The 15,532-nt window shown below is 45.5% G+C and overlaps 1 protein-coding gene across 6 annotated transcripts in view; it reads right to left on the bottom strand.

Moving 5' to 3' along the window:
• The window catches only part of LOC124033675 (liprin-beta-2-like), a 39,885-nt gene extending 28,061 nt beyond the window's left edge, over positions 1–11,824 (bottom strand). For 2 of the 6 annotated variants that reach the window (XM_046345845.1, XM_046345847.1), the window contains exons 1-5: positions 11,771–11,824; positions 10,883–11,115; positions 6,532–6,618; positions 3,581–3,694; positions 1,133–1,264 (exon numbers count right to left, since the gene is read on the bottom strand). In XM_046345845.1, the coding sequence (XP_046201801.1) occupies positions 1,133–1,264; positions 3,581–3,694; positions 6,532–6,618; positions 10,883–11,115; positions 11,771–11,795 (591 nt within the window). In that variant the 5' untranslated portion in view covers positions 11,796–11,824. Of the gene's footprint in view, positions 1–1,132; positions 1,265–1,411; positions 1,619–2,551; positions 2,896–3,580; positions 3,695–6,531; positions 6,619–9,068; positions 9,203–10,882; positions 11,116–11,770 lie in introns of those variants that run through there. The other 4 variants (XM_046345844.1, XM_046345850.1, XM_046345848.1 and 1 more) reach the window with 4 other exon arrangements.
• Positions 11,825–15,532: the final 3,708 nt, after the last annotated feature.

The raw sequence follows: 15,532 nt of genomic DNA, 5'->3' as shown, positions 1-15,532 counted from the left end.
ACTTAGAGCGTAAACAACCATTGAGCTATGCCTGGACTGTGGAAGTATCACATGGTGTCCAGTATAGAGGATACGACAGATATATGGAGAGCTGTCCGCAGCTATATATAACCATGAGCTTAGTGACTGCTCCAGAGCAGGGAGGCCTCCAAAGAGTGTCAACGTGTGTGCGTATTCACATGCATACTGTATGCTTGAATGGTCACACATGGCACATCAGAGGAATGTTCAAAGCAGAGGTTTCATTCTCTCCAGAAAGCAGTCTTAGGGAAGGCAGTGTGTGTACATGACCAGAGCAGAAAGACCATTGCACCACATGTCCTTAAATTACTAAACCTACTGAATATCCTCTACATTACAAACCACAGGTATGGATCATTTCCTGTCCAAAGTGTTATGCTACTCAGTCTTGAAAGGGGTGGGGTTGCCTCATTTAACACCTTCCTCTGCATCTCACACAATAGGCCAGTCATGATTTCAAAAACATCAGGAATGTAGACTGAAACGTAAAACCTGTCGCCGAGTTAAAGTCTACTCACCCATCATGCCAGCACGGCTTCACATAGTATGGATGTGCTCTGGGGCACAAAGGCTCATTGACAAGCCATGTTTTGCAATAGTTCGGAGGAAGATGTTGGATCTTCATGTGGTGATGGGTGTAGGTAACCCAACATGCCATATGGGCTTAAGCAAACATACATTTCAGGTTGAACTAAAAACAGAGCTAGGACTCCCTAGGAATGAAACTTCTCTCCATGTAGTCCAGGAAGAGGGTAGAGTATATTTTACTCGGTCTTTAAAAGTATGTTTGTCATAAAGTCAGCTGCTGAATACATGGTTGGGTTACCTAAAACATGAACAGGACTTCTAGATACACTCCTGTCATTTCCTCGTGAAGCTCACTTCACTAAAACAGATGTCACAAGGGATATGAAACTAACCCCCTTAGAGTCCTGACAGAATTCAACTTCCCTATACTTGTTCAAGCGCAACATTAGTCTAAAAACAAATAAAAACCTGCCAGTTGTTGTAATCACAGACATGCTAGTCTGTCTCAGGGACTCAACTCTGACCTCCTCAGTCATACCTAAGCTTAGTATTACTCATCAGCCCTCCTTGTGTGTGTCCTTACCTCTGCTTTGTGCTGCCTCTCTACTCCATGAAACTGTTTCTCCTCCATGTCCACCAGCTTCAGTTTCAGGTAGGACACCTCTCCCATCAGATTCAACTTCTGACTCTCCAGTGACGTCCTGCTAAGGAGCTCCTACCACCAGGGGAGACCCACGTGTTAATACATCAATCATGCAAATGGTTAAAGACCACACACACACACACACACACACACACACACACACACACACACACACACACACACACACACACACACACACACACACACACACACACTGACCGTTAGAGACAGTAGTACAAAGACACCAATCCCAAACAGAACTTCTACTCTGGACACTAAATAAGCTATCGTCTAGCTCTGCTCAGTCCTCTCAAAGTCAGACAAACCCTCTGCTGTCAGACACAGTCCACAAAGCTAAATATACACAGCTTCTGGGCACTATTTTTACTGCCCCTCTCAAAGGCAAGCACAAAGCATGCAGAGGAGAGCGTAAAAGAGCCCACAGTTCCCATACAACAACAAATAGAAGTACTGTAGAGGCTCAGCACATGCCTTCCTATTTGAATGAGGATTGCTATCAATCAAACATGCTGATTAGGACCTTGCTTGATACACTAATTATCCCTCTTTATCAGAAAAACTGTCCCATTTGAAAGTCCCCATTTCTCTCAACAGCTAATTATGTTGATTTCAGGCAGGTGCAAATTCTCAGAGGCTGCCCAAATCTGATATTTTTTTTCACTCTTTTGTATTTTGACCAGTGCAACTCTGAAAAAGCACAGATGTGAAAAGATCTGATGTGATTGGTCAAAAGACTAATTAGTGAAAAAATATCTGAATTGAGCTGCCTGCGTAAACACAGCCTTAGAAAGGTCCAAAGAAAATATCCGAAGCACTGAGGCAGGCCGACCATGGGCATTTAAAAATCTAGCTATTTTGAAGCAAAAAGGGTTGGGTTTCTGAGAGGTTTCTGGGAGAGTGCACATGGAAAATATTAGAGCTGTGTCACTAGTAAGAGATTTGCGGCTCAGGTCCAAAGCCTCATAATGACCAAATCTCATGGAAACAAACCCGGCCCTTCAAAACAACCCTGCTGTACAGAGTTAACCAGGGGTGTATTCAATATGAAAACTGTTTACAGTTTAAGAACCAAATGGAAACAAACAGAGCAAAACAAAATTTCAATTGGACAAATTCAGGTAGTTCCCTCCTGTTTCTGTTTAATACACTTTTTGCTACAGAATTTAAGTTTGCAATGGCTACCAAATGAAATGCATTAAAGGCATTTGAGGAGTCTAACAAAGTCTGCATAGTATACAGAATTTATTTGGGAGAACTTTGGAGCAGTTGAAAGCCTCTCCTTGGAAGGATGATATACTGTAGCAAAACAAAATTACGAGTATGCTAAGTTTGTCCTACCTCAGTTTCCAGTTTGTATGGACTGACAATAGTCCTTTTCATGCATGAAGGCTAAAGATGTTGCTGTCATGAAGTTATCTTAGCTCAGTTGTGAAGAGGATCCTTGATTCTGACTGAGCTTCCAAGTCTGCTCTGAGTTTGAACTCCACTGCACCTCACAGGAGTGGAAGACATGGACACTACCTCTACTGATGACAGAGCACTCTGTTCATCCCTGCTCTCTCTCTCTCACTGCTTCTTAATCTCTCAGTCCATTTACTCTCTCGTTGTCCCTTTACACCTTCTCTTCCATTTCTCTCTCATTCTCTGTCCCTTCACTCCCTCTTTCCAACCCTCCCAGCCTGAGGCGATGTGTCCAACCTCATCTGGGTGGTTAGGGGTGTGACCGACTATGCTCTCTGTCCTGTGCACACCTACCCAGACAGACCAGCCCTAGAGCAGAGCACCATGACCAAACCTTCCAGAGCAGACGGATGCTCCACTGCAAGAATCAGTCCTGGATGGGAACAGACCACACTAAATATTTGGGTTGTCACAGAGATCTAGAGCCTGGCTCACTGGAATCCTGGTGAGGAATTTCCTCCTGGGATACTGGACTCTCTAGGAGGTAGTGTACCATGAGACTCAGCATGTCTAGACAGTCTGCTAGGAGACAGTGTAAATCTAAATGTCCTCTTCTCACATATGCATTATTTGAAAGTTTTCTAGTCATACATAACGCAAATGTCATGATGTCAGTCTAAGGAAGAAGGCATGATATTTGTGCTGCTGTGATGCAGACTTTCAGAACCCTGTTTGAATAGAAACAGGAACTGTTTGGAAGTGAACAGGAACTGTTTGAATAGAAACAGGAACTGTTTGGAAGTGAACAGGAACTGTTTGGAAGTGAACAGGAACTGTATGGAAGTGAACCTGATAACCATACAAAACGAGGAAGTTGATATCATACTGAAACCAGTCTAAACTGAGACAAGGTTGCAGTTCAAAGGTTTGTATGAATGGAAGAGGAGCAGATTGTGAGGTCCTTACCTGCTGCAGCATCTCTTCTGTAGAGTTGAGCTTGTGTTGATGTTCCTCCAGAGAACTTTCCAGATCACTGATCTTTACTCCCTGAGCTTCCACCTGGTCCGTCAGAACGCTCACCTGTGTGTGTGTGTGTGGAATGGAGGAGAAACTCAGTTACACTAGCAGGCAGCAATACTTCAACATTTCTGACACCCTCCTTTCAATGTTGTCAACCCCCTTGACATCTGTTCATGCTTCATTCCCACACTCTCTTTCTCCCTCCCTCCCTTCTTCCCCCTTTCCTGGCTCCACCCTCCACCTGGGAAGTTATCTAACCCCAACATCCACATGCACTTTCTCAGTCATTAAAATCACCTCTCTCTGCCTGCCATCCATTTCACAACATATCAGCTCCTTAATTGATATACCCTTCACACTGCCAGATAACAAATATTTACAAAGCTGAATGAAGGACTCTTTGTCCTTCATGAGTTTTCTCAGTTCAACTCATCAGGCCGGCTCTGCACTACTCATGAGATAGATACAGCTGTTGAGAAAACAAACTAGGGAAAGAGCCAATCGGTTACAAAGGCGGGGCTCAACCAGCCAATCAGATGGAGTTTAGTGGAGGAACATGTTAGTTTGTTTAAGAGACCTATACACAACAACAAGACATCACATCTGTCAATGAACAGAGGTGTGTTGTAGCCTGCAAATCTGGACCTGACTGCAGAAAAACCCTTACTCAACAGCCCCGAGGACGCACACACACACACACACACACACACACACACACACACACACACACACACACACACACACACACACACACACACACACACACACACACACACACACACACACACACACACACGTAAGAAGTACTGCCCTGTTCCTAACCCTTGTTGACACCTGTTCAACAAAACAACACTGGATTAATCACCCCCCCTCTCAATTCAATTCAAGGAGCTTTATTGGCAGGGGAAGTATATGTTAACATTGTCAAAGCGGGTGAAGTATCTCTCTCTCTCTCTCTCTCTCTCTCTCTCTCTCTCTCTCTCTCTCTCTGTCTCTCTCTGTCTCTCTCTGTCTCTCTCTGTCTCTCTCTGTCTCTCTCTGTCTCTCTCTGTCTCTCTCTACATCACTCTCTACATCACTCTCTCTCTCTCCACATCTATATATATACATATACATATACATATCTCTGTCTCAATCTCTCTCTCTCTACATCTCTGTCTCTCTCTACATCTCTACATCATTCTCTCTCTCTACATCTCTCTCTCCCTCCAGAAATCTTGCTTGTTTGTAGGTGACCAAATACTTATTTTCCACCATAATTTGCAAATAAATTCATTAAAAAATCCTACAATGTGATTTTCTGGATTTTTTCCCTAATTTTGTCTGTCATAGTTGAAGTGTACCTATGATGAAAATTACAGGCCTCTCTCATCTTTTTAAGTGAGAGAACTTGCACAATTGGTACTGACTAAATACTTTTTTGCTCCACTGTATATCTCTCTCTCTACATCTCTCTCTCCGTCTCTCTCTAAATCTCTCTCTCCGTCTCTCTCTAAATCTCTCTCTCCGTCTCTCTCTCCGTCTCTCTCTCCGTCTCTCTCTCCGTCTCTCTCTCCGTCGCTCTCTCCGTCGCTCTCTCCGTCGCTCTCTCCGTCGCTCTCTCCGTCGCTCTCTCCGTCGCTCTCTCCGTCGCTCTCTACATGTCTCTCTCTACATGTCTCTCTCTACATGTCTCTCTCTACATGTCTCTCTCTACAGCTCTCTCTACGTCTCTCTCTCCAGCTCTCTCTACATGTCTCTCTCTACATGTCTCTCTCTACATGTCTCTCTCTACATGTCTCTCTCTACAGCTCTCTCTACGTCTCTCTCTCCAGCTCTCTCTCTACGTCTCTCTCTCCAGCTCTCTCTCTCCAGCTCTCTCTCCAGCTCTCTCTACGTCTCTCTCTACAGCTCTCTCTACAGCTCTCTCTCCGTCTCTCTCTACAGCTCTCTCTCCGTCTCTCTCTCCGTCTCTCTCTACATCTCTCTCAATTCAAATCAATTTGCTTTATTGGCATGACGTAACAATGTACATATTGCCAAAGCTTACTTTGGATATTTACAATATTAAGATAATAATCAATATTGTCAACCATTGAACAATAACAATATAGAGGACATGTGCAGGTTGGTCTGTGCTCACTGAGCCTGTACTTTGTCAAGGTTTTGATCAGTAACCATGGTCAAATAGTTAGCCACAGTGTACTGTTGATTTAGGGCCGGATTGCACTGCATCTTGCGTTGGGCTTGTGTTTTCCCAATAAGCAATGTAGTTTTGATTTGACTGTGTTGTAATGTGGTTTATTCTGATAATTGGATGTTCTGGCCCTGAGGCCTCTCTCTCTCTCTCTCTCTCTCTCTCTCTCTCTCTCTCTCTCTCTCTCTCTCTCTCTCTCTCTCTCTCTCTCTCTCTCTCTCTCTCTCTCTCTCTCTCTCTCTCTCTCTCTCTCTCTCTCTCTCTCTCTCTCTCTCTCTCTCTCTCTCTCTCTCTCTCTCTCTCTCTCTCTCTCTCTCTCTCTCTCTCTCTCTCTCTCTCTCTCTCTCTCTCTCTCTCTCTCTCTCTCTCTCTCTCTCTCTCTCTCTCTCTCTCTCTCTCTCTCTCTCTCTCATGACTGATACATGATAGAGCTACTACTGTTTATATTTTATTGAGGGCACCAGGGGGCCAATGCAGTGTAATGTATCCTCTTGTATATCAGTAGGCTCATATTCAACTCGGGCGATTCAACTTCAGCTGAATTGAAATAATAATTGCTGTAGGTGAGGGGTATATAAACATTACAACAACTCCTTTATATGCCAATGTGCCGCAAAACACACATGCCTACAGATACAGATAGCTAAAAATACACAAATGCATTATGGCAAATACAAAACATACACATGCATACACTGTTTATAACATAAGGTAATCTTACCTGGAGGACAAGGGACTCTTTGTCTCCCTCTAAGCGTGTCAATCGTTCTTGGTTAGTCTCGCCGTTCCCAGGGGACTGCTGGTTTACCTACAGAGGAGCGGTCAGTTACTGGTCAATTTGTGGTCAGTACAAGTACAACTGTGAAGGGAGAGGAGTTACCCACAGTGTCAGCTCTACCTTGAACCAGGGCTCTCTGAAATGAAAGCTCAGACTCTAGAGAGAACAACAAGAACACACACACACACACACAGCACTGGTATCACATTTCATATAACCTATTGTGGCTGTGGGGTGAGAAGGTCGTGAGTGTGGAATTCTGTAAGAGGTTTATGCTTCTTAAGCTTTCATTAAATGATGATGAATATTTTAGTATTCTAAGAATTTGATATTTGCTTCTCGAACCAATGTTGCAAGACCTCAGGCCTTCCTAAATAATGGCTTAGCCGTTCATGTATGAAACCAAATTAGAAGAAATTGCTGAGAAATCCAGACTTTTTTAAACCACAACCATGGAAAGTTTGTGGCACAGCAACTTTGAGGCTGAGCCAACCAGCTCAAGTGGTTTACAGTAATTGTGAAATACCATTAAACCTTTAATAGACAATGTAAGAACACTCTGCAGATCGAACTGTTGAAGATTCAGAATCCACAGCATGTGGCCGGAGTTTAACTTCCTTCAAGAGTCATAGAAAAAAGACGACAAATGATGCATTTAGCCATATATCTTTTGAACAATAGAATATGCAAATGGATTCTCTCTTCAGTTATTTCAAGGGCTGCAAATAACAAATATTTGCGCAACATAAACATCCTGTAAACAAGTCCAAATAAGCAAGTCAGTTTGGTAAAAGAGAGAGAAAAAGCCCTTGTTTATTATCATCTATCGGGCCATTTTGTGTCCAAGTTAATCCGTGACAACGAGGTCCAGATGGGATCAGCCAGAAAGAGCTAAAAACGTCTCCCTAATGACAACAAGATGGTGAAGGAGAATTCAGGAATGGACTGATCATAACTACACCCAGTCTAGTCCTATCAGGTCTATTTCAGGTGCTTCCTGTACTGTGCCCCCAGAGGAAGGACAAAGTCTGAAGTGAAAACACATGTTGCCCATCCATTCATCCATTTATTTATTCTCCTCAGGTACTATGACCTCTTGACCTGTCTGGTGTTTACCTTTCACGCATCCCAGTATCTCCCGACACATGTTTCCTGCCCCTAATTAGTGATTGGTCACTGGGACCTTGATTGCTGATTGGCCGCAGGGACCGTGAAACAGGTTAAGCCTGGTGCACAAGCTCACCATACCAGATCTGGTTCCCATTCAGTGACACGTTTAAATGTTTTCCTCCTATCCTAGATAACATCCATTCAGCCACAGACTCAGATTAGCCTACACATTCTTCACTGAAATTCAGTAAAAGTTCCTCAACAGATGGATTGACAGGTTAGCCATATAGCTAATTGAACTATACTGAAATAAAGTTTTCCTGTTATCGTACCATGTATGAAGGCTATGTAGAAGCTCATCCAATCCTAATCACCTGCAGAGTTTTGGAACAGCATTTCAATCAGTTCATCTGCTTTCTCTGTGAGAGCTTCCCATGTCTGGAACACACTGCCATCAGACACACAACTGCGCCACCTATCCCACCTTCACAAAAAGCCAAGACATGGCTAAAGGCCAGTCATGCTTGTGAACATAATCCCCAGCTGTTTATTAACACTTTCCATGTTGTCTGTAGCGTGTGAGGTGTGGAAACACTGTTGCTTTTATGTATTTTGTTTTGTTGCTTTTTTTTGCTATTGTTCTGCATGCTACGTGTTGCTTGTTCTATTTTGCTCTGCATGTGCTCACTGCTCATTGTTTGTCTGTATTGTAATTGTTTTAAGAACCTGCCCAGGGACTGCAGTTGAAAATTAGTTGGCTGGCTTAAACCGACACTTTTACTGAATGTCACTGTAAACATAAAAATTAAATAAACTTAAATAAGTAAAATATGATATTATTCCTGTACAGTAAAGAATCGCAGGGAGAGTTGGGTCCCGTGTGGCTCAATTGGTAGATGCCAGGGTTTGATTCACATGGGTGACCAGTACGAACAAGAGAAAATAAACAAGGTATTTTTGCTACATTAAATAAATGCTTAATCATGTGGACAAGTATCATGCCTATATTGTATTGTGTTTTGGAGAACATGGGGGTCATGCTAGCAGCAACTGCATAAGGTTACTGTGAAACCAAGGTAAATTAAAGCCATTTTCTCAGTTCCACACTACGAGCAGTTACTGCCTTTTTGCTTTGAAGGACAGTACGACGCACAACTTTCCAGCTTACGGTCAAAACAGGTGAGTCTATACTATCAATGTTTCTAACTGTGTTATAATGAGCAACTCCACAATACACGTCTTTCTCCATGTGCATCTCCAGTATGCAAGGAATTTCACTGTAATAACAATAACCAGATTCCTCTATACAGATGCAGTACAGATGTATTAGCAGGGAAGATGCATGAAAGTGAAACCTCAAAGTCTCTTACCTTTTTCAGCCAGGCAAAATGCTTATAAAACTCTATGTTATACTCCATTCTGTTGGCCCATTGTGGCTTTGACTATATCCACCCTCAAACTCTACACTGCAACTTATCCAGAGAGAGAGAGAGAGAGAGAGAGAGAGAGAGAGAGAGAGAGAGAGAGAGAGAGAGAGAGAGAGAGAGAGAGAAAAGGAAGCAAGAGCACGATAGACAAGAGATTAATTAACAGAATAGAGCTCAGAAAGAAAGATACTTTATCTCTGTTGATCTCCCTGATTCCTTCTATCTTCTTCCTCTTCCCCTCCTTCCCTCTCTCTTGCTGCAGAGAGACTGTAGTGGGGACCCTGTGGTGTGCTGTGTCTGGTTCGAACCCTGACTGTGCGGTTTGGAGCCCAGACAGAGGCAGGCTGAGAAGTGACAAGTCGTCTTCTCCGTCTTCTCCTTTCTCTCTCCTCTCTCTCTCTTACGCGCACACACACACACACACACACACACACACACACACACACACACACACACACACACACACACACACACACACACACACACACACACACACACACACACACACACACACACACACACACACACACACACACACACACCCTCCCTCTCTCTCTCTCTCTCTCTCTCTCTCTCTCTTGCTGTCCGTCTCTCTCTTTTCATCGCTCTCCCTCTCCGTCTCATACACAAACATTATCACTTGGTTCTTTTTGTCTGTATCCCCCCTTTCTCTCTCTCTCTCTCTGAAGTACCCCTCGATGTAGCTACTTTTGTGATCTCTCTAAAGGGGCACCGTAGAGAGGGAGCATTCTGCTATACATGCTTGCCACAGATGTGGTACGAACCAAGAAAGGTAGGTAGACAGAGGAGGGGGAGGAGGAAGGGAAGGAGGAGATTAAATAGACGGGAGGGAAGGGATGGAGGGTAGGTGAGGAGGATGAAAGGGAGAATAGGAAGGGGAGGGAGGGGGATAGAGTAGTTGAAGTGGAGTTAGGTGGGGAGAGTATCAGATGTTCCTTTCCTTACCCTGAATGTGCATAGTATGTGATAAAGTTTATGTGCAAATAAAACCAACATCAAAATGCAAGCAGGAAGGAGTGGATAAGGAGAAGAAAGAGGAGGAAAGGATGGAGGAGGGGAACTAACTGCTCCCAGTCTGAGCAGCAGCTACCTCTGGATCTCATTACCAGTGGCAGATGAGAGACCCCTGCTCTGGCTCTTACTCCTGGGTGAAGAGGGGATGAGAGGGGGCAACCACCCCTGAATAAAGACCACCACAAAACAGACCTTGTGCCTTCATGTACCCTATAAATACTGTACATGACCTATAGTTTTTCACCCAGCAATTATGTGTGGCCTTCTACAGTGCATTACATTATTTGCAGGTAGAGTTCTCAGAAATCATAGGCTCTCCATGTGGGAAAGTGGCAAACTTAGTCAGTTGTACAACTGAATGCATTTAACTGAAATGTGTCTTCCGCATTTACCCCAACCCCTCTGAATCAGAGAGGTGCGGGGGTCTGCCTTAATCGACATCCATGACACCAGCGCCCGGGAACAGTTGCTGGGGGTATTATACCTTACTCAAGCCTCCTTTCAGTTACTGGCCCAACGCTCTTAAATGCTAGGCTACCTGCTGTCCTTCTGGCTGTTGGAAGTGAGCTTGATTCAATAGCTGCTGTTACTGCAGAACAGATTTGATCATTGTAGCCATTTATTGTACAATGGAACCCAGAAACAAGGTTTCCTGAAAAACATACACCACACTAGCCAGTTTAGTGTGCGGAGTGAGTTTAGGCTGTGTTGAAGGTACTCACCCCTCCCTTCTCCAGCCACTCTAACAGGGTGTGTGCTGTGTCTATGGGGACCTGTCTCCTCATGGACTCCTGGTCCACCTGGCCCTCCAGGGCTAACCTGAGATCCTCTACCAGCTGTAGCACCCTGACGTCGGGGGTAATGGCTGAGGTCAGGGCAGGAATGAGGGCAGAGTCCGAAACCTGGGAGGGGTAACCCTGGGCCCCAAACTTCAAGAAGGCCTCGCAGAACCCTCCTGCCAATAAAATGAAATAATTGAAGTTAGAGTTAGGGTTAGGGTTAGGGTTATGGTTAGGGTTAGGGCTATGGTTAGGGTTATGGTTAGGGTTAGGGCAAAGATCATAGTGGAGATACAGCCATCAGAGCCTTAACGCTAGCTATCCCAGAGTCTAGCAATCCATTTTGACTTGTTTTGATTTTCTGAAATCAGATTACTATGAACTGTTCGGAGTTGAATATATTGTATGTGACCACTCCACAAACAGGCTGTCAGGATTCCTGAGTGAAAGTACTATGTGCTGATGAATGTCTCATGTCAGTTTGAATTTCCAAAGCGAGTCACTGAATACATCAACATACTGTGTGAAATAATTGAAAACACCCAACTGCTACCTAGCCAGACCACTGGAGGGCACACTCCCACTACAATGCTATCTTCTACAGTGCCTGGATGCTGTCAGCTTTGAAAGTGTTCTCTATAGGGATATTGTAAAGACATTGTATGTTGTATTGATCGCCTGTGACGTAGAAGTCCGTCACTGGCCGCGGGCAGCATTTGGTTCTTTAACGCACACACATATTCATCACTCCTCCCTGCGCCATTATAAGTTAAGTTAACAATGTGGGTCGACACACAAATTAACTTCTGTCTTGGTGCATGCATTTTATACTTATCAATGTTGTGGATGAGCGCATTGTTTGTTTGTTCTGTTCCTCTCTCTCCATCTCTGTAGCTTCCGGGTATGCTGGAAAAGGACCCGAGCTAAGGGAATTGGGTTGGCTTTATAGTGCCTGTCCCAAATGGCTCATTAATGCATATGGGCATATTGAAAGATATTGTCAGTAGTGATGTAATGTTGTAAATGTTATGTTGTGATATTGTTTAAAACCGTGTTGCAATGTATATCCTTTAGTATGTTTAGTTCATGGAAAATGTAGGTTTGTATTGTTAATTGTTAATTGATTAATTAATTAGGGTTAATTGTTCTGAGGGGAGGGGCTAGCCCTACAAAAGGAGCCTCTTTCAGTCATGGAAAGGCATTTTTGGATTGAGCTGTGGATGGGGCAGCATTGTTTTTAAGCTGTCCCATAAGGTAGACGTTGATGGCAGTACTGTTGTTTTTTGTTCCGGAATCACTTGTAAATAAACACCTTTGCACAGAAGAACTTTTGCGGCTCCGCCATCTTTTTATTTTGATAGAGGTTAGGTTATCCAGTTTAGCCTTCTGGCCTACTCTACGTGACATATGGTGGCAGTGGTGGGATGGCGTACCGCAAATCAGTGAATTCCAACAAGAGAGGTAAAGGAATGCGTACAGGATTGCGTTCTCAGCAACAGCATCAACTGTCAGAAAAGGTACCTGAAGTTGAACCGGGGTGGAATACCATGGAATCGTCTGGTGAAGAAGAGGTCAAGTATGAGAAACTAGGAGCCCGACCGCGGGGCCAAAGACAACCAGAACTGGGTGAGCTGCTGACTGAAGGAGCAGTTGGGGGACCAGAACCACACCCAACCATGTTAACCCTTTTTCAGCTACTTTTCATCTGCCTTGAGAGGAGCGACGAAGACCTCAAGCAGGAGTTACGTGGCCTACGCCAATCTATCCTCACAGCTCCCCACCAGGTGGAACTCGTCAGTGAGAGCCCAAGATTGGGTCTTCCAACACCAGGACGACAAAGGCTTGATGCAGCAGGGACTTCAGCTCCACAGCAGGCACCCCAAGCAGTAATGAGGCCAGCACCAGGAGACCAGTCCAGCAGTGTTAACGTCCATCTTCCAGCATTCCTGAGGAAGGAGCCAAAGATGCCCTCATACCAGCAGGGGGAGGACATTGAAAACTACCTGCTGAGGTTTGAGCGCATGGCTAAGACGTGGCAGTGGCCTGAGGTAGAGTGGGCCTGCAGGCTTGTCCCATCGCTCACGGGCAAGGCCTTAGAGGCTTACACAGCAATGGATGAGGGGCTGTCCAATGTCTACAAGGGCTTGAAGGAAGCGCTGCTGGTGAAGTTTGACATCTCACCGGAAACCTACTGTCAACGCTTCAGAGCTGCATCAACGCCATCGGGTGAGTCGCCGACAGAGACGTACCACCGCCTCAAGGGTCTCTACCGACGATGGGTTCGACCGGGGGAGAATACACAGGACGAAATCGGGGAGGTCATCATCCTCGAGCAACTTCTACAAGCAACCACACGACATTCGAACCTGGGTCCGAGAGCACGAGCCCAAGGACGGGCTTATGGCGGCCAAGCTTGCACTGCAGTATCTTAATGCACGTAAAGGGGGCCCACCACAACCTGCAGCACCCGCTCCAAGGAGTCTCAGAGACACAAGGGACATCAGAAACAACAGAGATGGTGGAGGTAACTCTGGGGGTTATGTGTCTGGGAGGGAGGTAAGGGATCATGCAGTTCGCTCTGATGGGAGGGGTCTGACCTGTTTTTACTGCCAGCAGCAGGGGCACAAAGGTTCAATGTGTCCGCTACGTAAATCCAAGCTCTCAGGTTACTGTTATGTACCCAGAGAGGGGGATGGTGTTCAGAATAGACAGACTCGGGAAGGGTCATGCTTGGTACCTGTAAAAGTGAATGGTAAAAGTCTTACTGCAATGATTGACACCGGCAGTTCCCTGTCATTGATCAGAAAAGGTAATGTACCTGTTAATGACATTGATTATGGTCATCAGACACTGATCCAATGTGTCCATGGTGACCAGTCACAGCAGTCCACAGCTGAGCTCACAGTTGAGATTCAGGGTCAGAAATACCTCCTCAAAGTTGGGGTAATGGAGAAGCTACCTTTGGAGATGATTTTGGGGAGGGATGTGCCTGTACTCTCTGATCTGTTGGGAAGTGTGGGGGGTCAGCTATATGAGCAGTCAGTTTGCCAGTCTGATGTTCAGATGGCATGTTCAGTTGTCACTCGTGCTCAGGCCAAAGCTGGTTTACAACCTCTGCCTGACTTGTGTGATAGTCTGTGCGAGGGGGGAACCAAAGAGCCCAGAAAGTCACGCCAGCGGCATCTTGAGAAGTATGTGGGAACCCCTGTACCTGTTGCTGATGTGTCTGGGTTAGAGGTGCAATGGGATGTTCCACAAAATTTTGCTACACTGCAGAAGTCTGACGCAACCTTGAAATGTTTGTTTGACAAGGCCTTAGCTGGGGACAGTCAATCTTCATGTGGGGGGATTTACACAGTAGACAACCACATACTCTACCTTGGGTCAGAGGCAGATAGCAGGAAGTTGGTGGTGCCATCTACCTGTAGACCACTTGTTCTCAACCTTGCACATACAGTTCCATGGGCAGGCCATCTAGGGCAACATAAGACCTATCTTAGGCTAGACTCTCGTTTCTTTTGGCCCTCCATGTATACTGATGTACAAAAATACTGCAAATCATGCCCCACGTGTCAGAAAACCAGTGCTGTCCGTAGGTCTGAACGGGCTCCTCTATGTTCACTGCCAGTTATCTCTACCCCATTCAAGAGAATTGCAATGGACATTGTTGGACCCTTGGAGAAGAGTAGTGCAGGTTACAAGTATATATTGGTGATCTGTGACTATGCCACCCGGTTCCCAGAAGCCTTCCCACTCCGTTCCATAACCACTCCAAAAATAATCAGTGCTCTTGTTCAGCTCTCGTGTAGGAATCCCAGATGAAATCCTGACGGACCAAGGGACAAACTTCACCTCGCGACTGATGGTTCAACTCCACCGACAGCTGGGCATTAAAGGCTTGAGGACTACTCCCTACCATCCCCAAACGGATGGGCTCGTAGAGAGATTCAATCAAACGCTCAAGAACATGCTGAGGAAGTTTGTGGCTGACACTGGTAAAGACTGGGATAAGTGGTTACCCTTTCTGCTTTTTGCTTACAGGGAGGTGCCTCAGGCATCGACAGGTTTCTCGCCATTCGAACTCCTCTATGGATGGCCAGTGCAAGGACCACTGGACCTGCTGAAGTGCTGGGAAGGTTCCCCAGTAGCTACCTCAGGACAGGGGATTGTCCAGTATGTCCTCCAGATGCGAGACAGGTTGGAACGGTACCGAGAGGAAGCTAGAGCAAACCTTCAGCAAGCCCAGAAGGCCCAGAAGAGAGGCTATGACCAGCACGCTCGCCACAGAGAGTTTGAGCCAGGACAGAAAGTCCTGCTCCTCCTTCCCTCGTCTACCAGCAAGCTCCTTGCGCAATGGCAAGGACCGTACCTAATCGGGAGGAAGATGGGGCCCAGTGACCTACGAGGTGCTGCACCCGGACAAGGGTAAGAAGAAACAAACCTACCATGTGAACCTTCTCAAGGCCTGGGAGGAGAGAGAGGAACTCTCCAAAGGAAAGTCCTTTCTGGTCCACAGAGTAGAAGAGGATGAGTCGGATGGGGTCACAGAGGCATGGAAAGAACGAGCAGAAGTCATATTGGCTCACCTGGAAG

Source organism: Oncorhynchus gorbuscha, linkage group LG04 (genome assembly GCF_021184085.1).
Source record: "Oncorhynchus gorbuscha isolate QuinsamMale2020 ecotype Even-year linkage group LG04, OgorEven_v1.0, whole genome shotgun sequence".
NCBI classification, from domain to species: domain Eukaryota; kingdom Metazoa; phylum Chordata; class Actinopteri; order Salmoniformes; family Salmonidae; genus Oncorhynchus; species Oncorhynchus gorbuscha.
This window is presented reverse-complemented; position numbering and strand designations above follow the sequence as displayed.